The 25,942-nt window shown below is 38.1% G+C and overlaps 1 protein-coding gene across 2 annotated transcripts in view; it reads right to left on the bottom strand.

Annotated features, from left to right (window-relative positions):
* PIEZO2 (piezo type mechanosensitive ion channel component 2) overlaps positions 1–25,942 on the bottom strand; it is a 293,385-nt gene that overhangs the window by 165,248 nt on the left and 102,195 nt on the right. For both annotated transcript variants that reach the window (XM_039549190.1, XM_039549191.1), the window contains exon 3: positions 25,041–25,166. In XM_039549190.1, coding sequence (XP_039405124.1) covers positions 25,041–25,166 — 126 coding nt within the window. The remainder of the gene's footprint in view (positions 1–25,040; positions 25,167–25,942) is intronic.

The raw sequence follows: 25,942 nt of genomic DNA, 5'->3' as shown, positions 1-25,942 counted from the left end.
TATCTCACAGAAGGAAAATAAGTAAATAATGAATATTTTGAATCAAAACCACTACAATGTTACCAGCACAGAATCCCACTAAGGGAATAAAGGGTAACAAATCAGATGGTCCTTCGATATGGTCAATCTCTTACTCTTTTCTACAGCAGAAAACAGTGTCAGGGCTCGGGGGAGTAGCCTTGAAGGAAGGCTACTTTTCCTGCTGTTGCCATGGGGGATGTCAGATATCTTAAGTCAGATCGTCACAGAGTTTAAGAGGATCAAAGTTCACTCCAGACCTTCTGAAAAGGACAAATAATAATTTAATGACTCCTTTTTCAAATATGGAAGACTGGTTTTGCTTTCGTTTTCAAAGTAAAAGAAAACTTGTGTTAAGTTTTACTTTTCATAAGCCTGAAGGAAATAAGATTTTTCTCCATTTTTATTGGCAGAAAAATTCTCTCGTCTCCTATCCCAAGCAACACTGCTCTGTCTGCTATAAAGTATCTTAGAGGCAAGGTCTTAAATGTGTAAGTGACGGGCATCCCTCCAACTTCTAGAGCTACACTCTGCTTACTTTTATTGTAGCATAATATACTGTTATAAATAATAATGTCGACCTAGTTTCCTGCAGCGTTGAACGTGCACAGCGTACCAGCACAAGGAATTTGCTTTTCATTGTCTCATTTTCTCTTTCTTTCTCATCTGAAGGAGGGGAGGTGGGCAAATGTTTCTTCACAGATTTTTCAGCATAGACACATGGGAAGGGGAAAATAAACAATGAGTGTGTCTGCAGTAGCACATCCATATACAATAAATTATGGATGAGATAAATAAGAACAGAAAACTAAGAAATCTTGCACAGAAACAGGAGGGACATCACGACAAAAAGCCCCAGCACTCCAGCAGTGGCATCTTTGACTCCACTAACATACTCCAAACCACATAAACCATGCTTTTTCTCTGAAATTGCTTTCTGGTTTTTTTAACTTTTTTTTTTCTGAAGTTACTAAGGAACCCTTTAATTCACATTATTACCCTCAGAGATTAAGGAAATTTTTGCATATTATGATGGAGACAGCAATTTGTTGTTGTTAGGCATAAGGTCCTGCCCACATGCACAGCTTTCAGAAAAAAACCAAAACTAAACAAAACCCACCCAAAAATTTGTTTCAGTGACTTAGATGATGCAAAGATCTGAAGTGGTGTGTGAAGGATGATGCCCAGAATAAACTTCAGAAAAGAAGCTTGAGATGTGTACCAGCTTAGCACACCACCTTCCACAGAAGCGGAAAGCAGCACGTTCAAACCCTCCTTCTGCCTGCATGCCATTAAGAGAAGGCAGCAGTGACTGCATCAGGCAGCAACACGATCGGGGCATAAAAGCTGGCTCACTCCCAGAGATCCCTTCAGAGAATAAATGTGGATGCAGAAGGATGTGCTCCTCTGGGCTGTAGTGTGAAGCAGGCACACAGACTCAAAACAACCAGGATAGGTCAACGATAGCAACAGATGTTATTTTTCCTCCCTAGAAAATACGAAGATGCCTTATCTAGTTCAGCTGACAAGTATAAACATGTAGGCACTGAACAAAGGGTTTCTTCTGGTTTAATTTTCTTTCTCTTTGCAGAGCTTACAATTCTGCAATTTCACTCAAATTTTCACAAAGCTCTTCTGCTTTCCAGCTCCCATTCCTCTCATTCAAGAGACAGATGACTGTGTAGCTGTAAGGCTGCTCAGGGAAAGCAAAACTGGCAAAGGAACCGGGGAAAACAGAAGGCAATGAGGTGCCAGTCACAGACTGAGCCCTATTCTTTGCTTCTAGACATGGGTGTTTATAAAACACTGCTGCCACTCACTGGGAGAGGAGCCCATACAGACAAAGGGGTGGTGAGGAGGAGTTTGTGCAACTCAAACTGGTGAGACACACCAACAGTACAGAGACCCCCCCCCAATCACCCACACCTCTTCTTTCCAGCTCAAAAGCACACAACTTTCAGCACACCCTGCCAAGCCAGGAGAGACGAGAGTAATGCGCTTTGCCACCTGCAATCTGCTCCCCTGCACGCCTGGAACATCTGCTGGATTTCACTACTGCTGCCTGGGAACAAGAGCCACAGGTAAGTATTACTGATCTGTGCTTTGCTCATGACCTGTGGAACAGCAACAGTGAAGACACTAGAACTACCCAGACAGGTTTCATAGGGATCCAGAGATATGTAATTGTTTTAGTGTCATCTACAACAGACTGCAGGATTACATTCAGTGTACTAGGAGATCATTTCCCAACACTTAATTAGTATGCCACAAATAGCATAAGCACTATCAACAAATTAAAGAAATCACTGGGTTGCCTAATAATTTCCATTTTTAAAAGCACTCCATGCTTTTTATCTGTGTGCTTTAAACAGTTTACAAATAGCTTGCTCTTTCTACAGTTACAGGCTTAATTAGGAGTATTAGGAGTAATTTCTCCCCACTTAGTTTGCTTGCCTAAGTCTAAGCCAAAAAAAATCAATAAAAGCACTGAAACTTTTGCCTTTCTCACATGCTATTAGATGATAAGAGTATTTTCACACTTACTTCAAGTGTGGTTATTTTGTCCTCCCTGGAATGTGTTTTATTTGAGTGCTTCATTAGGGTATTAAGAGAGTCATAGCTTTGGAGTAAATACTGAAGAGGATGATGAGCAGTAATAATTTTCTACTCAGCAGGGATTTTCATTTTACAGAAATCGTGGGCTGTTTAGACGTGTGACTCTCAAATGCATTCTTAAATCATGTGTTTTATTTATTCACGTGCTGCTTCATTAAAAGTGATATTACATCAGGCCCAATAGAAAAAGGACAAACACTTTATTGTTTGCTTCTTTTCAAAGATACACAGCCAACAGCAACACTTCAAAGCTACCACCAGTTGGCAAGTTCTTCCAATCCAAGCAGGTCTGAAGAACTGGAAGGTCCACAGTGGGATTAGTGTATCAAGTGATGGAACACAGGTGCAGTATTAGAGAATAAGCAGTTTATAAAGCATCTCCAGGGTGTATTAAAAAAACTTATTGGAAACATTCTTGTTCTGCTCAAAATAATATACAACACACTACAGTTCAAGAGAATTTGTCTAAAGGATATTGGCCCACTTCCTAAAACTGTCTCACCCCAAACTTTTCTCTGCATCAATTTTAGAAAACTAATACCCTGAATATACAAATCTGGGCATCTTGGCAACATTTTCCACAAAGCATAAAGGCTATTAAAATTTCTCGTCTTTCCCAGCTGAAATGCATTGAGTATTTTCCATGTGGTTGCAAATGGGAGCTATTCACAGCAGTGGGGGACACTGAACCTATTACATTCGGAAATAAAAGCAAAGACACAAAGGGGAGAAGAAATATATATTCAATAGGAAAATGGGCTGAGAAGTATAAGAGAGAGATTTCTAACAAAGAACAAGTCATACATAAAAACATTTCTATTGGAAAGAGATGCGAATGTAAACATTTGCATTAAATCTAAACTTAATTTAGATCTAAATTAATCTGAACTTCAGTCATTCACGTTTTGTCTGGAGTGCTTTCTTTAAAGTCACTTTGCATGAGAAAAAAAAATTCACAGTCTAAAACCTACATATCACCCTTTCTAACTACTTGTCTGGAAAGGAAATTCAGTGGTGGAAATAATAATAATAATAATAATAATAAAAATAAAATTCCATATCAACACTTTGGTACATTTGTTTTGTACAACCAGTGAATGTAAAGTAGTAAGACTTCAACAGACGTCTCAGTAATATTTCATCCAGCTTTAAAATTATATTTTCAGGGTGGATTTCCTCAAGTTTTTACACTTTTGACATCATCACCATATCTGCATAGGAGAGAAGGACAAAATGATGCCTAACTGGTTCTGCTTATGGGGGAAGAGAGTGCCAGAAAAAAGGGCAGAGGGCTCCATGTACCTTTAACAAAGCACATGGAGGTGCAAGAGGGACTCACTTCAAAAGGATGCCACAATTGCTGGTGCTCGCAGATGTTTACCTTATAACATCTGGCCTCCAAAATCAGGCTGCAAAGCAAATGATACCAAAATACAGTCATGATCTCACACCTCACTCCATCTCAGAGAAAACCTGAAAAGCTCTAACTTTAGGTACATCTATCCATAGCTAGATATGCACCCACTGGCACATCAGTGGAGGTTTGGTGATTAAAATTGTATCACCAGAGCAAACACTTCAAAAATTTAAAGTACAGGAACAAAGTAGTTCTGGGACATGTAATCCCTTCAGAGGATTCAGAAATCTGTAAACTCACAAGGACCAACCTTCCAAAATCTGCATAGGTTTTGGTTTCTTAAGTGTTAGTTTTATAATAATTCTTACAATAACTCTTAACAAAATAGCAACATACAATAAAGGGGATGGCCTAGCAAATACTCAATATAGCAAAGCTTCTAAGCTACTGGTCAGACCAGAAAAGTTGTGAGCAAAAGCAAATTCCACTTAACAGATTTTAGAGGTCTCTGTGAAACATTCTCTGACTGCTGTCAGGTTTTGTGAAATGTTATTTTTACTACCAACTGTGTACACCAGAAAAGGCACCTCAAACAGGCAGCAAATGTCACCGCCAAACTTAACATGAACGATTTTATGATCCAAACATCTGGAATTTTTATAAGGGAGAAACCTATTCAGTATTTAAAATTTACTCAAATTCACCTTATATCTTCTAGAATTTGAGCGAATCACATCGCTAGTGAGCCTTTACAGCTACCATTACTTGCTCTTTATAGAAAAATATTTACGTGTTAGTGGCCACATCTTCAATCCACAGAAGAGTGAACTGCACTCCCTCTTTTATTCTTCCTGTGCTCCTCAGCCCACTCTCATATTCCACTTCTATAGTGGCAGGGAAAATTTGGGCTCTTCATGACCCTGAATTAAAGAACTAGTCATGTCAAGAACTCCAAGAAGCCAAAATTTCTGAGGAAAGCAAGGCCAGCATTTCAGGGGAAAAACACATCGGAATCCCAAGAATAGTCCACAAATGTCAAAGGAAATCCCTCATGCCACTGAGGTTGGATGTGCAGATAGACAGAGAGGAGATATTTATTTTATACATCCCAGTTTTCTACCTCTTTCCATGGACAAAGATTACCAGGTCAAAGTCCCTGCACTAGGTCAGCCCCACCACCCAATATTCACTGCAGTTGTGGAAGAGGAGCAGTGTTCAAACTGCTCAAGAACTTCTCTCTCAAATGTTAAAAACTGGCCACACTCTAGAGTAAGGGGAAAAAAACCCTAACAAAAAACCAAACAAACAAGCCTCTTAAAAACTACTTATATACAAAAAAGAAAAGGAGAAGCAGCAACCTTACAGGTCATTAATCTGACTTATTTTCTCATGGGGCATTAGTTTCACATTACTTGAGATTTTAAAGCAGTTTCTAGCCTTAAATAAATACTGCTTAAGTCAAAATTATGTACAGAATTAAGGATTAGCTCACGAGAGAGACTATAGACGTTGAGTAGATTTTTTGCCATTAGTGCCTCATAACACAGCAATTGTTGAATTAGTAATACATTTGTCAAACCTAGTAAGCAATTACAGTTAATACATATAAAACAAATTACTGCTCCATTTCAGCATGTGAATAGCAAAAGTTTGGCATGAGGTTCTAATTATCTACATAATCTGAGTCATGCCAAAACCGGTGGGACCAATCATATCTTAACTCCTAATGTGACCCTGCTGAATCCAGCTTCCCTGCATCACAGCACCAGTCCTAAAAGCAGAGTGTCCAGCAGGACTTGTCCGGGTGCAGCAGCCAGCCTGCAGGCACCAAAAGTCACAGGGCAAGGGTGGGAGCTGCCAGATGAGAGCAAATGCAACAAGCCAGCTCAAGCAATTCCTCTGAGGGGGGTCAAACCTCGACGAGGAATAACTAATGGCTTCTTTTCTACACCACGGTGAAGAAACAAATACATACACTATGTCAAAAATAATAGCCCCTACTCTGTACAGAAAAACCTGGCACAAACAATCGGCTTGGGTTTGATAGGTTTTTGCACATGAACTATGGAACCTGAAAGATGCTAGACAGCCCGACCTCCTACTGGCTCTCTTTTGGCAGTGAAACAGAGACGGGCTGACATTGGAGATAGGTTTTTTTAAAAATCCTGTTAAATAATTCAGGGCTTTATCTCTTGCACAGCTGCTCTTAGCAGTTTCCTTGGAGTGATGTGGGAGCTGCGAGCAGAATTATCTCTTCGCTTTGAGAGCTGCATGTAACTTCCTATTACATTGTATGCTGAAAAGTATGCACTAAACCAATACAGATACTGAGTTTCACAGGAGACAATGAAAAATTAAAAGTATTAAAAGGAAAATAAAGAGTCGTTTTAATGTGTTGCCATCTCACATGTCAAAAGGAAGCCAAGAAACAAATTCTGCACTTTGATTTATTAACAAGCTCATCAGAGATCTAAACCATTGCTCTTAAGATATCTCATATTTTGTTCATTCCTATGCCAAGAATTCAATTCTCTCAATTTTCTTTTTAAATTCAAGGAAAATATCTTTCCTGGGGGATTTGCTGGCACCAGCACTGTCTAAGGGCCAGGAAACGGTGGGATCCAGCTGAGCTGAGGGCTGTGTAAAAACACAAAAGTACACAGTGATTGCTTTGAAAAATGCAATCCAGACAGGAAACAAAAGCTGGAGGAAATGCTAAAATTCAGTATATCAGGAAAGGCTAAGAGAAAGGAGTCTGTAGGCTATATTGAGCTGGGACACAATACTGAATCATGATGCTCAGTAAAGTGCTTCTGCAGGTTCTCATCTTTCCTCAGATGGGAAGAAGTTTCTCTTTTGGTAGCTCATAAGTGACAGAGACGCTGTCCATTTCCTCTTGTATCAGGCCCAACAAAGGCACACATTTCTCAAATCCTCTCTCTTATTCTTTCCTCGTTGAAGTTGGCCTAACAGAAAGGCTGTGGATGATGTCTGGTCTGTGTCCTGGAGAAGCTCCTCCAGGAGCTCAAACCTTCTCTAAAGTGAGAAAATTAACAAGTAATGACTTCTTGATTTACTGCATATCACATCTCTCCCTCTGCCCATGCTATTTTCCCCGTTAGTATTGGAAGTCACTGAAGAAGAGAAATTTTTTCACTGCTCTTTCCAAGTGCCTTCAAACCTGACATTTAGAAGCTCTCTGTACACCTAAAATATTGGAAATGTCCTTAGAGACTTTGGAATGAGACCCTGGGAAAAGAGCGGATTTGCCAAGTAGTGGTATCTGGACTGTAAGGCTATGAGACTAAACATCTTTTTATTTATTTTATTTTCAAGAGATTCTTTCAGTGTCAACAGATAAGGGCCACAAAAATACTCAGGTCAAATGTTTATGTGACAAACAGGCTAGCAATAGCATTTGAATTTCTGCAAGAAGTGTTCATATTGGGAGACCTCCTGCTGATGTCAGGAAGCAGGAACCAGGAATCCTAGGTAGAAATGCAAGCAAAGGGTGAAAAATAAGGTACCCTATTACTGCAACAAGCCAAAGGATGAGGGAGGGTGTACACGGGATACATTTGTCACTGCAAGAGGAAATGCACTTCAGAAGAAACCCAAATACAGCAAGAGAAGATATGTTGGGCTAATTGGACATAGATGCAGCTAATGAATGCCATCTGCCAGTGGAGGCTGCCTTATGTTTGGCACACAAATAAAACAACTGGTCAGTTTAGCAAATTACATTAAATGACAAGTAGTGATAACGGTATAATAATACACAAAAGGAAGTGATTTTACACATAGAAAAGGAAACAGATCCTGATGTACTCTGTACATCCTCTTACATCTCTCACTGCACTGCCTACAGTGAATGAACACGGATGTGGAAAACACTCCTCTGTCAAGGTTTGTACCCAATAAAAGCCAAATAAGCTGAGAAAGGACAATTCACTGCCTTTACTGAGGAACTGGAAAATGACCCTGGTGAAAGAGGAAGCTCCTGTTTAGGAACAAGCAGAATCTACATCAGAAGCACATTAAGTCCACAGCTGAGGACACCAGCAGGTAGATACATGTTTCAGATAAAACTCTATAATGTTTATTCAAGTCATTAAATGTTTACATAATTGGTACCCTACTGCTTGGTTTTTTTATGTATCACCATAAGTCCTTTGGAGTCTTACTTCCTATTAGACTTTTGCACTGGTGGAATACTGTACTTTCTACCAGAAAACAACCACTGAGCAAGACAGAGAATCAGGACATGATAAATTGAAGAGGAGGTCTCCAAGAAGGCCCCTGAAGTAGCTCTCTGAAATCTGCTCCTGCAGGGACCAATAGAAGCATCAGGATAAGGAAACACATTAGAAAGTAGATCACTGGCTCATTAACTTTGTTTTAGTGAGAAATAAACACTCACATGCAGAAAAGTTTCCTACCAAGGGCTGTCAGGCAAGATATGCTCAAGGGTAGGTGGTTGGTGGACCACAATATGTAAAAGCTGTCTATGCAAGGAAACTCAAAAACCATCTTTGTATCCCAGCAACTGCTCAATCTCTTGTGCACTATGGACATTTAACTCTCCATGGTCAAAGCACATCAATCTTGAATTCAATGTGTTCCTCCACCACTTGGACGTGTCTGCACAGCCATGATGACATTTGCTGACAAAATCCAGTCTAAGTTCTTATGAGCTGGGATAACTACATAAGACCTGATCCTGGTCCTTCTTTATGTCATTTGTGTAAGACGGTATTAGGCTTTTGCATCTGAACAGAGTTTAGTTATCACTCTGTTAAAATAAACCTTCAAATAATGATTTCAAGTTGTTATTTGAGGAGGGATTTCAACCTCATCTTCATCTGTCCACACTGGGTACAGTGTTTTAGAACTTCCATGCAGGTACTATAGATATCAACACAGGCCTGATAGCAAGGAAGTTGAATTGTCACAAACCCCAAGAACCAGAATAACAAATCGGTGTATCTTGACTGAATGCCAGTGTTTAAACAGAAAAGCCACATTAAATTCCCAAGACAGCAACAGCAGAGACAGACCAGTCACAGAGGTCTCCCAAAATAGCAAAGAGTAGATGTAGCCACACAAATGCTTCTAACATAAGGTACTTTCAGTGTGCACCAAATATAATGAAGTTTAAAAGAGAAGCATCAGTTGGGATACTGTCACACCAATTAAAACAAATGTCCAAGTGAAATGTATGTGAACATACGAAAACATGAAATATATGTGAACATATGTAAACATATGTGAATTCTGTTCATTTCAAAGTCATGATTATTTGACTCTACACAAAGAGGCACAAGATTTCCAGTTAGAGAGATCATTCAAAGCCTAGCCAAACACTGGGAAATATACAGAAAGATTATGACCTAACTATCCACATCCTGGACTAAGAATTTCAAACAAAAAAAAATCTACTCACATTGTTTTTTATGCTGAAATATTACCTAACTTTTTTCCATTTCTGAGTTCCAAAATATACTAATGTTCTTCATAGGAATACATTATTTATTTCATTTTAACAGCTTTCATATACAATCTCCAACTGAGGAAGGAATAATGAGCAAACACATGTTAGGATAAAGTATCTAAAGAGCAGGGTGCTCCTGATGGGTTTGATTTACATCTGAATGGATTTAGCATCAGCATTTGGAAATTGCAGAGTCTACATTCCCCTCTCCAAACCCAAAATTTTCAGCTCATAAACCTTTTTGAGATTTATAACAGCTTGCTGAACAGTGTCTTCTGCATCCCATATGCTAGGGGGATGGGTTTTATTAATATTAATACAAAATTACAAAAGCCAAATTTTGTGGTGATTGACCCAAATATAGAGGATACTACCTCAGAATCAAATAGAGCCAAAAAAAGGTACAACTCCAAGGTGAAAGTAGGCATTTGTACCACAAACAGTAAAATAAACAAAAAAAACCTCTATAAACATGAGATCACTTTGGCAGTGGTCCTAACTCAGAGAAGAGAGCACAACGGTGAAAGTTTTAGAGATGACTGCAGTCACTGTGTGACATGTACAAGACAGAGAGGGAAGGGAAGCAGAGCAAGTGAGAAATATTTATCCCATTTTCCATAATCTGGTACACTTTTCTTTTATCTTAAATATCAAAATCCTATTGACAAATCCTGGGAGACACAGCATAACATCATGGAAGCCACATATTTAACCTTTATTTATTCTCAGAACTAGATCTTACACCTTTTCCCAAGTGAGAACAGAATGCCTTATGTTTTGATTGCTTTTGCTAATGCTCTTTGTACAACGTGGGCAAACACCCAGCTAAGCCTTGAATCCCACTCCACAGAACAGCCTAACAGTGCACATTCTACCTGCTCATGTAAAAGAGGACTGCTGTTACATACATAAAAGATAGAGAGAGGGAAAAAAGAGGAAAAATTTAATGCATTTAGGAAACAGGGAGCTACCCTATAAGCAGTTCTCTCTCGCTAACACAGCACTAGTGTTACATCATCACAGTGTGTTGCTGTAGCACCAACAATGATATATATAGCATCACTTTTATGACTTTCAGGACATGTCAGTCCCTGCTAAAGAAATCTTTATTTAAAATTAAATATTCTTTACATAAATCAATATCCTAGTAAAGTGTAAATATTTAATGGTGTTTACAATATATGAATAAAATAAGTGACTTTTACGTTGTTAGCACTCAGTATTTCCAAAATAAAAAACCTGATATTTCAACCAAGTTTTGAGAAGCCCCTGAAATCAAGAGCTGCCACTACCTGAAACGTAAAATCTTCTGCTTTTCTCGGAGAAAATTACATAGCAAAACACAGAAGTTGATTTTTGCCTTTTTGACTAAATACATCAGCCACCAATAAAATACAATATTTATGGCCAATTCCTGCAGCTGCTGTTATAGAACATTTCTCTTTAGCTAAATGAGCTTTAGCTAAAAAAAAAAAGTGACAGGAACTGTGAAAGATGAAGGGAAATGTGATAGCATTTTCTTATTATTATCCAGAATGACACAGAATAGATATGGAAACCCATCTTTGACTTTTTCCAGATGTTCATGGAACTGTATCAGCATTCCAGCTTTGTTTTATGTGGATATGTATTCTGTGAACTTCCTTGCTCAGGATTTTCCTTTTTACCATATATGAGAGAATTCTGACAATGTTTCAGTGGGGATATGAAAAGTCATAAAAACAATTTCAAAATTCATGTTTCATAGGTATTGTGTAATCTAACTTGTGGAAAAGCTGTTGAGAGAACAGGATTGTAATGAGCAGGTGGTATTTCACTCTCAAGGCAGTGCAGTTTCATGACCTGGAATTAATTTTGGTTAGAAACCTTCATAAAATTATGGTATGATGAGAGTATGGTAGCAGAAGAGGGGTACAGTCTTGCACGGCTGAAGAACTGCTACACCTGGCAGAACCATGGCTCACATCTACATGCCAGCAAGACAAACCCAATCTCTGCCAATTCCCAGAAGTTTTCATTTAAAAGTTGCATAAAATTCTTAATGACACTTAGTACTGGGAGTTGAAGGTTTTATTTAATCCAGTGCTGTGGCTAAAAAATAATTTATATATGTTGATTCCCTCCTCCAAATCTTGATGAGGCAACAACTACATGAGTAGCAGCCTCAGGGATTTCAGAAAAGCAAGTCCACTATGGACTCTGAACATCCATGTCTGTGTGCTGACCTTCCCCTCTGCTGTCATGCATCCGTTCCTCCTGCATATTTCAGCATCTGACCAAGAAGCGCAAGTTCAAAAGAAGTGCAAGTTCAACAAATCACTCTTGCTCACTATCTCCATTCTGCAGAAAACAGTTATTTACTGTGTGACCAATCTATGCACTGTGGATAACACTAACTAACATTATTTCCATTTTGTTAATAAGACCCCTGGCTTTTTTTTCTTTTCTTTTTTTTTTAGATCTCAAAGTACTACATCCCCTGTAATCTTGCCTGGTTTGTGCAAGTTCTTAGAAGCCCCCTACTTGGAGTCAAAGAAGTTGAGCTTCTACACCATTGACCACTAGAGCACATTTTCCTTCCTCATTGGTACTTCCAGCTTTCTAAACCTTGGACAATTTCACGGAATTTTATTATTGAAAAAACGGTGCTGAAATGTCCTCTTCCCCCACTTAGCAAGGTTGTCTAATGGGGTAATTCAAACAGCCTGACTCCTGAAATTGCACAGGTTGCTGTGCAGTACTAAAACTTAATAATCACAAAAAGTTCCTGCTGTAATGAATGAGGTCCCTCAAGATGAAAATGTGCATGTGTGTTTATATAAACAAACTGAGCACAATCTGATAGCAGTTTAAAAGGCATCTCTTGTCCCTTTCACACAGCACTGATTGTTAGTGTTTCTGCCAGTCTTGTACTTTAGTCCTAGTCAAACATAAAACATCAGATAGCCAAGAATAAGGATAACTATGTAAATATTCATCTCTGAAATAATGAGAACTGGGAGACCAATAAGTTTTACAAAGCTGGAATTGTTGCCAGCACAACAGCGTCAGCTCCAATTATTTTTCATTCTTGCCATGTTTGTGTGGAATATCATAGAATCACAGATCCATAGAATCAATAAGGTTAGAAAAGACCTCTAAGATTACCAAGTCCAACCATCAACCCAGCACTGCCACCTTGTTCACCACCAAACCACATCTCAAGTGCCGTATCCCCATGGTTTCTTTTAACTCTTCCAGGGATGGTGCTTATAGGACTTTCACCAGTATGTCACTGCAATTCCACAAGTTTCACAGTGCAGCTGTGTTTAATTACCACTAGACTCCTACACCCTCCAGGTGTATGTAAGATTTTTTTAGGATTAAAATCCAGTTTGGCACTGCATTTTAATCCTAAAAATTAAGGACTGTATTTTTAAGAATGATGGTAATTTGCTAGACTCCACAATGGAGTCTATTCTGGGTGTAATTTGAGTCTTTTGACATGTCTACAGTGAAGGTAAGAACACTAGTTCTCTCATGAAACATTACATTATTTGCAGACAAACCTGTGGGGTCCAGAAAAAGCAGGAATTTCCTGGAACCTGCTGTGTAGCCAGCTGTGGCATCACCAACAAACCACATGGACACGATCCAATGGCGAGGTCAAACTCTGCTGGCTCTAAAGGATGAGTTAAAAATCATCCTTTTGCATTTCAACATTCTAAATTTTTGTGCCTAAAAGAATTTGTGTGCCACAATGAAAAACAATTTGCTATTTATTTTTTGATCATAGTGACTGTAGGTAAGGTGATATATGAACAAAAGAGGATAAAATGCTATCAGTTCTTATCACTGTGTGCTCCGTATTGAGGGCTGGCTATCTTCTTTTAAAATGCAGGACTATGTACTTAAATACACAATTATACTGGTATTAATTACTAATTAATGTACTCTGAACTACATTACCCCTGATTTCCTCCAGGAACTACTTCCATTTACTGTTCTACACCCCAAAAAGCTTGGTAAAGCTTTTGACAGCCATTGGCTGGAGTGCATGCTTTTGAGTGTTTCACACTACTTCAGAGTGAAAACTGTGTTTAACTTGGTTTCAGTTTTAAAATCTACATTTGATGATATCTGATGACAGCTGAAAATCAAGTTAATTCTCTTAATTGCTTTGAAAGCTACTGTTCTACTCTCCCTATTTCTAGACATGTAAAAATAGCATTACAGTTTTTTCATTAAATATTTTTAATTTACTACACATTTCACCGATGCTATTGAAAATCTTTCTGTTTTAGTCTAGGTGATGACTATAACATCTCTGAAATTCAGTTTCTTGATAGCTTTAAAAAAGTCCCTAAAGAAATGCAGTAGGATAAAATTCAGTAGCAAATACCGTATATATGGATCCATATATGCATATGTTCCAGACGTAGATACCAGCAAAAATGCAAGAGTTGAAATGAAACAAAAGACAGATGTTTACAACTTTGGAAATCAAGTCTATCCTTCAAAATTCAGAGCTCTCCTCCTTCCAAATATGTAAAGGATACTTTTTCATCCTTTGTGAGTGCTTTGGAATTGTTCTTCATTATTTTGCTCTGTGTTAAGAGTAAGCATGACAGATGTGCTGCACATTGTGTATGCAAAAGGTATAAGGCACAGCACTTTCTGGCATCCTGTGTGGTTACTGATTTAAACTCCTATATCTGGCAGAACTTGGAGAGAATTTTAAGACAGCCTTTCCATTTGGAAGTAAACTGAAAGCACGCAAGTTCTGATTGTATTTGACCCAAGATTATGACTATGTTCTAAAACAGTGATGCAGGAGAGCCTACCAAAGCATTTCAAGTCCAACCCCATGAAGAAAACTTTTTTTTCCTGATGGCTCCAAGCCGTATTCATGTAAGCGACGTTTTCTGCTTTGTTTTACAGGGGATTTATTTTACATCACAGCTTCCATGAGTGGCTCACTAAACTCAGCCCTTTCAGTTCAAGGTTAACCTCAACTCAAGACCTTGTTTTCGTCCAGAGCAGCCTCCAGCCCATACTGCCCAGGGAAGCCCACCCACTGGGGCGGTGCACTGCTGGGGATGGCCCACCAGAGCTGCCACCCCCAGACACAATACCTCACCTGTCCTTGCAGCTGAGATGGCCAACCAGTGGTCCAAGTGTGGCAGACTGGCTGCAGTGAGCAGCTGTCATCATCTCAACTCAGATTTGCTGTTTGCCTCCCAGCTGAGACAGAGGTCATGCTGCTGCCATGAATCACCAAGAGGTGCAGAAGGATCAAGCCCAAGGGCTCTGACCCAGGGACCAACTCCTCTCAATTGCAATGTGGGTACAAACACATGCAAAGGTTCACAGCATGACACTAATTAATCAGGTTTTCTGAAAACACTCAACACAATTACATGATGAAGAGCAATCCATAATGATGTAAACAGCCAAACAGAAGAGACAGATCCTCAGAAATAAAGTGAAATATTTATTCTCAGTGGAAAGTATTTGTCTAAACAGCGTCCAACACACAAATATATAGTTTCCTACTCCCGAATAGTAATTCTACAGTAAGACTCCCCAGTAAAATATTTATGTTACAGTGATTTGAATGATCAACAAGGGAACATTTCAACATGGTCCCTACACCAGCCCAGAGATGCTGGTTGCTAAAGCTCTGTAGTGCTGTCCTTACATACCCCATTCTGCTACAGCCAAACATTGCCAATGAGCCATGATAACCTGGGGTCAGAGTAAGGGTCTGACCCCATAGACAAGATTTTTCACTGTCTGAGCAGCCTGTTTCTGATTTTCCTGGTCTCCAAGAACTTTTCACAATATGGAAAACAGGTTTTGTAGTAACTTGGAACTTAAAAGCAGTTGGCAATGTACACTGTCTGATAAGCTTTTCATACAAAGGTTAAACATACAGGGGACAAGCAAGCCAGTGGCTACTTACAAAAATGTAGAAGTCTCCTCTGCACATTTCCTTCTTAATATACTAACAGCACTAACCCCGAGTATAAATCAACAGTTACTCTCTTCTGCTTTTATTTCCTTCACACATATATTCTGCTCTCTTCTCGTCTATTCAAGTTTTATTGAGTGCCTTCTTCACAGCTGGCCTTGATTTCTTCCTTGTGTTTGCTACTTCTGCTTCTTCAAGAGAACAGAGGGAGACAAAAACCAGCTGCTCTAGCTCTCCTACAAACAGCCCTAAAACAAGCTGACAGTAATGGTCACACTTTTATTCTACTGCCCTGTAGTCATCCTAGCTAAAACCAGGACACTAAAAAGAGAACTGTCCCAGTTTGCATCACAGTGTCAGCAGGTACACTGGGTGCTTCCTTGGGAATACCTTCCAAAGTCCACCAGCTTCAGAAAGAAGCTGTACAGTCCCATGGGCCACCCAGCAGTTTCCCAAGTCTTTTCTCCAGTGCAATTCTGACTGTCAAAAGCACAAACTGTGAGTGGCAGTGAGAAGGATCACCTCCTACTTCAGGTTCTCTTGAACGGTGGAATGCAAGCGAGTAAGCCAACATTATTACAGCAGAATCACATACATTATACAAAGGAGTTATGTATCATGCCTCAAAGTGACTCTAAAATACTGCTCAGTTTTCACATGGCAGCTTGTGAGTCCAGAAATAAAGAGTCCATAAGTACAATGAACACCAACTTCCCAAACTGCTAAGCACTAACACTGAGCAGGAAATTAAGCATATTAAGGAAATTATCATACCTGCCTAAGAAGCAATTACAGAAGCTTCTGTTTCCCCAGTCATAAATTTTCTGGCTATATAAAGCCGCACAGAAAGTGTTGGAGAAATGTTGACATCCAATGTGTACTGAATTAAATAAAATTAACTTTCATGTGTAGAATAAGCTATTGTTGCAAGTTTCTGTTGAGACAAAAAAGGCATGCTAACACCTTTGACTAATTAAAAGTTTCTCAAAGGTTGTATTCCACATGTTAAACATTCTTGACTCTTGGAAACATTGAATTGACAGTCAGAAATGGCCATTGGTAATCCTGTACAATCACACACCTTTCTAGGACCCAATATAATGACTGTATTTGTGCCACCGCATCTGGATCTCACTGCAGCTTTTTTATAGCTAAGCTCTTCATGACTCCACAGAGAAGTTCTTTCTTGCATATTTCTCGACTGAGACACTGCACATCACCTATGCAAGAAACAGTACATGATGAAACCAGACTGTGATAGGAACTATTATTTCCTTAAAGTCATGTCTCCTGCCTTTCGTCACTTCTTAGGTTTTCAGAGGTACTTCCCATGTGATTTAGTATAACAATCCGTGTATGCACCACTTGTACTAATCTCTGCTGAATTTCCTGTCTCTCAGTGGAGATCAGGACAAATGGCCATTCACTGCTTTTTAGCTCATTATTCTGCAGGCATAGTGGCTGATAGGGAAGCTCTGAAGAACTCCTATTCTCCTTATTCTGTAAACTGTGGTATCCCCATAAGCCCCCAGCCACCCAGCCAACTCCTGTTGCAGGTTGTGGGGTACAAACAACATAAGAGGAAAAGCTTCTTCTTAGAGGAATTTATAAGCTAAGTCAAAGAAGGGGTTTTTTTCAATCCACATGGCACTGGGTAGATGTAGGTATCACCAAGAGACAGTCTTAACTGCTTTGGATAAGAAGGACAATATCCATATATTGACTTTTAATAAAGAATTTTTCACAGTTAGCTTTGATTTTTATAAAATTCTATTAACCAGCATTCTGGAAACATTTTCAGCTTCTCATGTGCTGAGGCTTTAGTACCCTGCTAGTAATATAAGCAACAAAGCTTCACACAGTTTGGTGAGGACATACCACAAAGCCAAAACACAAGAAGTAACTGACTGTCTTAGTTTTGCTGGGATAGAGTTAATTTCCTTCCTAATAGTTGGTACAGTGCTGTGTTTTGGGTTTATTATGAGAATAATGTTGATAACACACTGATGTTTTGGTAGTTGCTAAGTAGTACTTACTCTAAATCAAGGACCTTTCAGTGTCTCATGCTCTGCCAATGAGGAGATCCACAAGAAGCTGGGAGGGAGCATGGCCAGAACAGCTGACCCGAGCTGACCACAGGGATATTCCATACCCTAGAATGTCCTTCCCAGCATATACACTGGGGAGTTGGCTGGAAGGCGCTGTTTGCTGCTTGGGGACAGGCTGAGCACTGGTCAGCAGGTGATGAGCAATTCTTTTTGTTACATTATTTTTGGGGGGGTTTTTTTCAGTAAAATTAGTAAAAGCAGCAGTAGTAGTAGTTTACTTACTTTAAATTATTAAACAGCTCTTACCTCAACCCATAAGCTTTGAGCTTTTTCCTACTTTCTTTCCTGATGCTCCTCCCCATCCCACTAGGAGGTAGGGGGAGGAAGCAGCTGTGTGGTACTTAGTTGCCATCTGGGGTTAAGTCACAACACTGATATCTCATAAAACCTGAACAAATAGTCCTTCCAGGTAACTGGCTGTCTGTACTGATTTAGCAATTAATAACGACTGTAGTTCAGGACTTCAAAAATATGTAGGCATCTAAATTCCATTAAAAATAGACTTTTCTATTATGGAGTTTAGTATTACCGGCCTTGCTGGACAGCATGCAGAATCTGTATAATTTCTTCTATTAAAATGCTGGTGTAAAATTTGTTTTTCCCACTGAGGCACCACTCACCACTCTGGAACTTGTCTAGCTAAATGTCTAGACAAAATTTGTACTATATTTTCTGTAACAGACATCACAGGCTTAGACAATGTTGAGTTTAAAATATATATCCTCTCAATGAAAGGATATCTATTTCTGATTCTTCTGCAGTGCTACAGCTGGTTGTTTCATCCTATAAAAATGTTGCTATACTGGATATTCCACAGTTGTTCTTGAAATACGAGTTAATTTCTGAACCTCCTTCTCTTGCCGCTTGTACAGAAACAACTTGAGTACAATCTGATAATTTGAACAGTTTCTTAGATGTTTAAAGGCATTATTTTTTGCTCAGATTTTGGCCAAGATTGTAATCTTTGAGCTGACACACAAAAATATTTTTAAAATGTAGCTGTCCTGCAAGACAATGCCCACTTTTAATGGAAAAATGTTGAAATATAGATTTCAGTAAGCAAAAAGAAAGAGTATGAGGCACATACAACTGAGGTGACTGAAGATCTCATAAATGTGCAGCTAAACCAGTTGTTTGGAAAGCACCTTGAGTATTTGCCTGGTAAATGTGTTCATTGGGGAAGAATGAGCTGTTTTGCCTGGGGTGCAAGTGCTTGAGCATTCTTAATGAAGGTTACTGTTAGTTTTGGTTTTGGTAAGCAGAACCATTGGAGAGGACATAGTGACTTTTACAGTATTGAAATGCTTACTTTGCCATGATGTCTGCTCAGAAGCTTCTTACAATAAACTAATTTTTCTTAATGCCATTTAGATTAATTTCATTTCATATGAAGCAATATTTTTGAAACTAAAATAATCAAAATTATCAAGACAACTAACAGGAAATTATTGGGATTTTTTTTTTCATAAAACAGTATTTCAAATTTCCAATCTTTTCAAAATATGTGTTTTCAAGGCAGTCACCCAGGAAATGATGTGTCAAAACAGCCAACAAGGGGCCATGAGATACACTCAGACTCCAGGCAGGAGTTGGTATTTAAAAGACTGGCATGCATCTACCAGCTACCTTTGAAATAGAAATATGAAATTCTGTATGGAATCTTTTAAACTCTTTTCCCTTTATAAATAAAACCAGCATCTTTATTTCCATTGAGTTAATTAAGCCAACAATAAACAACAACCTTTACCAAAGCAGTACTTTACAAAATTAGCACAACCTTAAAAGCATAGTCAGGAGGGTATAAAAGACATGAAATCTCACCAGGTATATAGGAAAGAGTAATTATTCATTCCTATGAAAGGTCAGCTGCAGTTCTGAGCCTGAGCTTTCAATAAATGGTGAAACATAATTTATTTGTACTGAGTATTGCTGCTTCCTAATATAACCAAATACTTCAGGGACATGCTGGTAGTAATGCAAACACAGGATGGTCTTTTAAGCCAAGAAATCATTTCAAAATTTATCTAAAGTAGAAAGTTATTATGATTCCACAATGGTGGCATGCATTTGTTTGACATTCACCATGGCATACTAGGGACAGAGAGTTATCTGATTTTAGTTCCCATGATCTAACAGAGAAGCTATCTAGGCAACTGGGTGCTTTAAATCTCTTCTCCCTTTTTCTACACATAACCATTTTGTAAATCAATCACTCCAAGTAGGCACCATAAACAAATGTAAAGATTCGTAGAAAGTCTGTAGAAGGATTTCAAGGTATCTACTTCAATTCCATTGGTTCATTTATGTGATGTATAAGAAAAATATCCAGAAATACCTTAAATGCTCTTTTTGATATTCTAACAAACATTCACTACAAACTCAATTAGTGAGTAGTTGAAGTATTCTAAGTTGCATTTCTCATGAACAAAAATACTGTTCTGGAAGAATAAGCATTTCAGTAGATTCATTCACAGAAGTCAAGACCAAGAGATGATAGAGGAGCACAAAATAAGAAATGATGATCATCACTATAATTAAGGGAGAAAGAAACCAGACTTATTCTAAAGGCTGACTAAACACAAGAAGATACAGAGTGTATACTTACAGAGTATTATAATGAGGAATAATTGCACTAATTTATTGGAAGTAAAGTTTAAAATTAACATTGTGGAAAACATTCCTGCTGGTGGTTTTTGCCATTTTTAAAGCTGTTTAAAACTAGTCCTAGGAAAGAACTATACTGTGCATAGTGGAGAATGCAACTATTTCCTTGTGATCTAATCTTCAATTGCCTGTCTCACGGATTTTATACTCAAGAGATGTTACCTAATCTAATAATCAGAATTTTATCCCATCAGAAATACAAACTCAATAACGAAATTCTATTACTGCATGAATATTGCTACATTTCGAAACCAGATTCTCTATTTTATGGAGATATCATTAGTGAAACAAGACTGATTACATAGCTCCTCATGGCTTAAGATTTGCCCAGCTCACCCTCTCTGTATCTATTCTTTTCCATTCTATATAAACTCTGATTTAAAAAAGAAACTATCTGGGAGGTATTCAATGTTAGTTCAACACACTGAGGTTGTGGCTAACCAGAAATCTTTCATTAAGCAAAATAAAGACTACTAACAGCAAAATTTTATTCATGCTAGGCAACACTCACAAGGCCCTTAAGAAACAAGAGCTTTCTCTGGCCCAACACTTTTAAACACTTCTATCAAAGCACCAATACAACTTAGAGAATGCTGTAGCATTTTGTAGCCATCCTGAAAGAGAAGGTATATGAACTCTAAAGGAGGAAGGGGATGAAAAAGATAACAAACCAAAGAAGTTAAACATGCCAGGAATTATCCTAAACACTAACTATTAGCTGATTTTGAATTACGTAAGTCCAGGATAATAGCAGAATATTTTCAAATGAACCTGAAGTTCTACATGGTTGGTTTGTGTTTGCAGATGGCCCAAATGAAACAGCTTCTAGACACAAAAGATAAAGGGATGGTTGTTCTCCACTTCCAAAATGGGACTATAACTGTGTAAGGTTTAAGAGGTGATAGTCTGTATCACATCTCTAATTTAAACATTTTTCAAGTGTATCTGTTACCAAAATGAAAATATTATCAGAGGCTTTAATACAGAAGTGTGAAAACAAAAACTAAAACCGGAAAATGATCTTTTGATTCAGAAAATTGTCATTTGAAAATACTGAGACAAACTAATCTACAGAATTTGAAGACAAAGGTATCCTCCCCCTCACCTATTTCTGAAATTGCCAGGAGTTAGATTAACTACACAAAGGCCTCTGCAATGCATCTTGTCCCAGACAACACCTCCCACTTTCATTATTGCTGGTATCGAACTTGCTAATGGTGCATTCAACTCCTACGTCCAGATGGGTGATAAATACATTGAACAGGACTGGCTCTAGAATTGAGGCCTGAGGGTCCTTTGGCCTCATTCACCACAACCCTTCCCTTTGAGCCCTGCCCTTCAGCCAGCTCATCAACCAAGCCCATCTTGAACCCAACTGGACAATTTCTCCAGGAGAACAGTATCAAAAGCCTTACTAAAATCTCGGAAAAATACATCCACCACCGTCCCTTCATCCAATGGGCAGATGACTTTACCATAGAAGGATATCAAATTTGGTAAACAGGAGTTGCCCTCTGTGAACCTGTGTTGACCGTGTCTGATGATTGCATTGTATTTTAAATGCCTTTCAGTAGTACCTAGTATAATCTTTTTAATACATTTTTTTCAGGAACTGAGGTTAGAATAACAGGTCTGTGAATTCCTGGGTCTTCCCTCATGGCCTTTTTGTAAATTGGAATAACAGTGTCTGGTTTCCAGTGAGCGAGGACCTCCCCAGACTCCCAAGACCTTTGGTAGATAATTAAGAGGTGTCCTGTCAAAACGTCCACTAGCTCCCTTTATGGTTTAATTTACTTAAACTTGGGGACATACTACAATTCCAGCAAAATCAAAACAAATATTAAATCTAAAGGAAAACCCAAAAATTTATTTATCCAAAACCCTTTAAAGGTGTACTTGCAGAAGGACCCTATAAGAGAAGCCACTAGCAAACACGGAGATAGAACAATCTTGATAAATAAAACTATTCTGGGGAAAAAAATGGGCAAACATAAACTTGCACTATACTGTAAGAATATTCACCCATATAAATATGGGATTGAGAAAAATGGTCTGTTTTGAAGAAAAGGATTTGTGGGTTTCAGTGAATCACAGATAAAAAGTGTGAGACCATTGCAAAAAGTACCATACAGTAATTCATAAATAGGGAGTATGACTTGCAGACACTTGGGTAATTGTTACATTTCAGTATATGCTACTAAATTCTCATCTGAAATAGTGTCTAGCTTTGGAAACTGAGCTTCAAGAAATACCTGAAACACTTGGAGAAAACAGAAGTTGACCAACAACCATAAGAACCTCCTTCCTAGAAAATGTTATGCATGAAAAAAGTTTGAAGGGGCTGAGGTTGTGTAAATAGAAGAGAATGAGAGAAAAGAGTACATATGACAAATATGACTGCAGCCTTCAAATACAAAATGGGTGACCATAAAGACTAATGGAAAGTTTTTCTTCATTTCCACATCAGGCTGAAGGATGAAGACAGGATATTTTGACTAATGGAAGAAAAATTTCCTTATGATAAGCATCAGAAAAGACTGTAGCTGTAAAAAAATGTTTTATTAATAGTGGATTTGGGTCTGGATAGAGAAAGAGAACACATCAGTCTTCCAGTCTACACTTCTGAACTTCTTATTGAGCAAAAAGAGTTGGATAAACATTAGCAGCAAGTCTAAAATGCAGATCATAACACTGTGCAGATGCCATGGACAAAGTGCTGTCATTTCTCCAGCTACCGCTTAGCCCACAGCTGCAGTCAGTTTTGTACAGCACTCTTCATATGGCTGGGGAATGGGAGATGCAGTGGGGTTGTGGCACCAAACTGTTACAAGCAGAAGTACTACCAAGGTGCTTTCTGGAGCGGGGATTCTGTCTTCTCCTCACCCACACAGTACCATCTAAGTTCTGGTGCCATTAAATGACAATAGTTGACCTTATTCCCTGATCTAGCAAATGCTTTGGCCTTTTCTAGCCCCTACATTCACAACAGTCTTTTAAGTTCTCCTTCAGCACCTTGGGGGTCCGGCATCCATAATGCCAGCACCAGATTCCCCTTTTTATTAGCTTCACCTGGATCTCACTGACTGAAGCCATAGCAGTAAACTAAATGGTGCCAGTTTACTCTGCAAACATATTCAGGCTTTGAAATTCAGCAACTGAATATTTCATGTTGCTAAACAGTTTAAAAACTCTTGGAACAACTTTGGTCAACCAGCTTCTCTCCTGAACAACATGGGGACAGTTTGGGTGTTCCTCTGGGACAAATAGCATTCCCAACAGGCAACTTCAAACCACCCTTTGCACTCAGGAGGCAAAAAGAGTTTAATGGTGAGTGTGGGAATGTCATGTCAAGTGGCCTTGGTGTCAGAGAGCAATCTGATAACGTTTAATGCACTCCTACAGCTATACCCACTGCCCTGTGAGGCCCCAAGTAAGGAGATTGTTACTAAGGCAGCTGGAAGAGGAGCTGTTACACTCGACATCTGTGAATAAACAGTCAAAAATGGCACATTTCACCTTGAAGGGTGGACTCTTCAGGATGAAATAATTATTTTAATTCCCCTGCAGACCCCAGTTCCTACCATAAAAGGAGGAAAAAGTCAGTGGGTGCATCTCTGTCTTGGAACTCTCTACTCATATAAATGGTGTCTAGATTATGCAATTACTCCAATCTAAGTAAAAATTGTAGTCCTTGTAGTCATAAGAATGTTAAACGCATATAGGAAAACAACTAATCCAGCTCACTCAGTGAATGATACACATTTTTGGAAAAAAAAAAAAAGGATATTTTTAGAGTCTGAAGGCCTGATTTGAACTAACAAAGCCCAAGATATTCCAGGTAAAACTGGTATTTTATGAACACAATCATGCTTTTTACTTTAGGAAATTGTTTAAGTTAAAGGAGAAATGGTAATGCTCACTTCAAGTTTCCTTAGGATTTTGTTACTTTAAGTCAAATCCTTTACTTCACATAAGGCTTCTTGTGTTGAATTGTAGTACAGCTGTTTACTCAAGTGGCAGCAGCATACATTGTGATAAATTAAATGGGCATTTATCAAAGGTAAGTTGACAGGTTTAAATGTTAAATGTAAGCACGGTAAGACAAGTACAAATAGTTTCTACCTGGAGGTTACATATCTAAATCACTGGATAGATATTTTAATTAACTTCTGCACAATAAAAATGTTTGCTTTCTGAATTATTGAACAACATTTCCTGAGAGAGGAAGATACAAAATGTCATGTAATATATTTTAAGAAGAGCTTGCACATAAATGAAAAATTAAAAATCCTTCCTCCCATAAACACAGGCAAGAAAGAGACAAATACTGTTTAGAAATATAAGTTTTGGAATCAATATTTAAAGTTAAATTAAATGACAAACTAAAGAGGTTTATTCCAGAGAGATGCATAATACATAGACAGAAGGAGGTTTGTTACTTTATCTCATTTTACTCTTAATCCACTGAATTATGATCTAATGACACAAATGTGTAGCTTCCTAAGGTTCTGAGGTGATTTTGAGGAAGCCTGAAAGATGAAGACAAACAATAGTCAGTGGTAAACTCAAAGAAAATGCATCTCTGGTGGGAAAAAAATAGTTTAAAATAAATATATATAATAGTTATATATACATTTCTCTTGTTTCTTAAACCTTTCTAGTCTTCCTGCCTTACTAATAGTAATTCTAAAGGTAAAAAGCAAGAGAACAAGAGCAAGCTGCAAACCCACAGGAGCACAAAGCTAAATGTCTTCTTATCAACCCTTCACCTTTCAAACCACTGAGGCATTTGGACATTTAAAATGCTAATAAAAACTTAAATTTTTTACTCACAGTTAAAACCAGGTTCAATAGTTTTTCCAGCTTCAAGACTGTTTATTGTAATCTGAAAGATGATGTGCAGCAGCAGAAATGATAGACTGGTGAAACACAGAGATTTTAACAATCGTCCTGTATGCCCTAAAAGACAAAATATACATACATATACTTGGTGAATTTCCAAACACTGCTTAAAGATTTTCAGTATAAAACCATAAAATATCCTGACCAAGGATATTTCTACCAGTCAGTTCCACATTAATCATGATTGTCCCCCATGGTCGATGTTATAGCAAAAATCACACTTTAATTATAGTTTGTTTGAGTACTCTTTAATCACAAATCACAATGACTGCTATTGCCAATTTTTCCTTTTTTTTTTTTTTAATTAAAGAAAAAAGTTTTTTAAGTCTCCAGAGAGCAATTTTACATCAATAATAATAATATCACAATGCTTACCAACACATTACCTGGTATATAGACAAAATATGAATGATACTTCTACTTTTGAGAAAATAAAAGCCTGCTAATCTTATCACTCTTTACAAAAATATTACATGGGAGGAGGCATAACAACACACAAACCTCAGTTTGGCTCAGGAGTATAGACATACTTTCAATGAATGCTTTGCTTTGTACCGACTGTACTCTTTCTCTTCCTTCAGAAGTTTTAAAAATAATTTTCAGTATACACTGAAGAACCCTGTGCCAGACACATTTGGTCATAGTCCCTCTGTGATTTACTGGATGTCTATTCAAAAGCCAATAGAAAATGTTTGATGAAGACTTAGAAATGCCTTATAAATCCTCTAGGAAACACTCAGCTTAATCATAGGCAGACAAACTTGCAAGGTATGAATAAATAAAGTAAACCATCAGTATTTCAGGAAATATGCATCTTCAAGACAAAATTGAAT

This window comes from Corvus cornix, chromosome 2 (assembly GCF_000738735.6).
Source record: "Corvus cornix cornix isolate S_Up_H32 chromosome 2, ASM73873v5, whole genome shotgun sequence".
Taxonomy (NCBI): Eukaryota; Metazoa; Chordata; class Aves; order Passeriformes; family Corvidae; genus Corvus; species Corvus cornix.
This window is presented reverse-complemented; position numbering and strand designations above follow the sequence as displayed.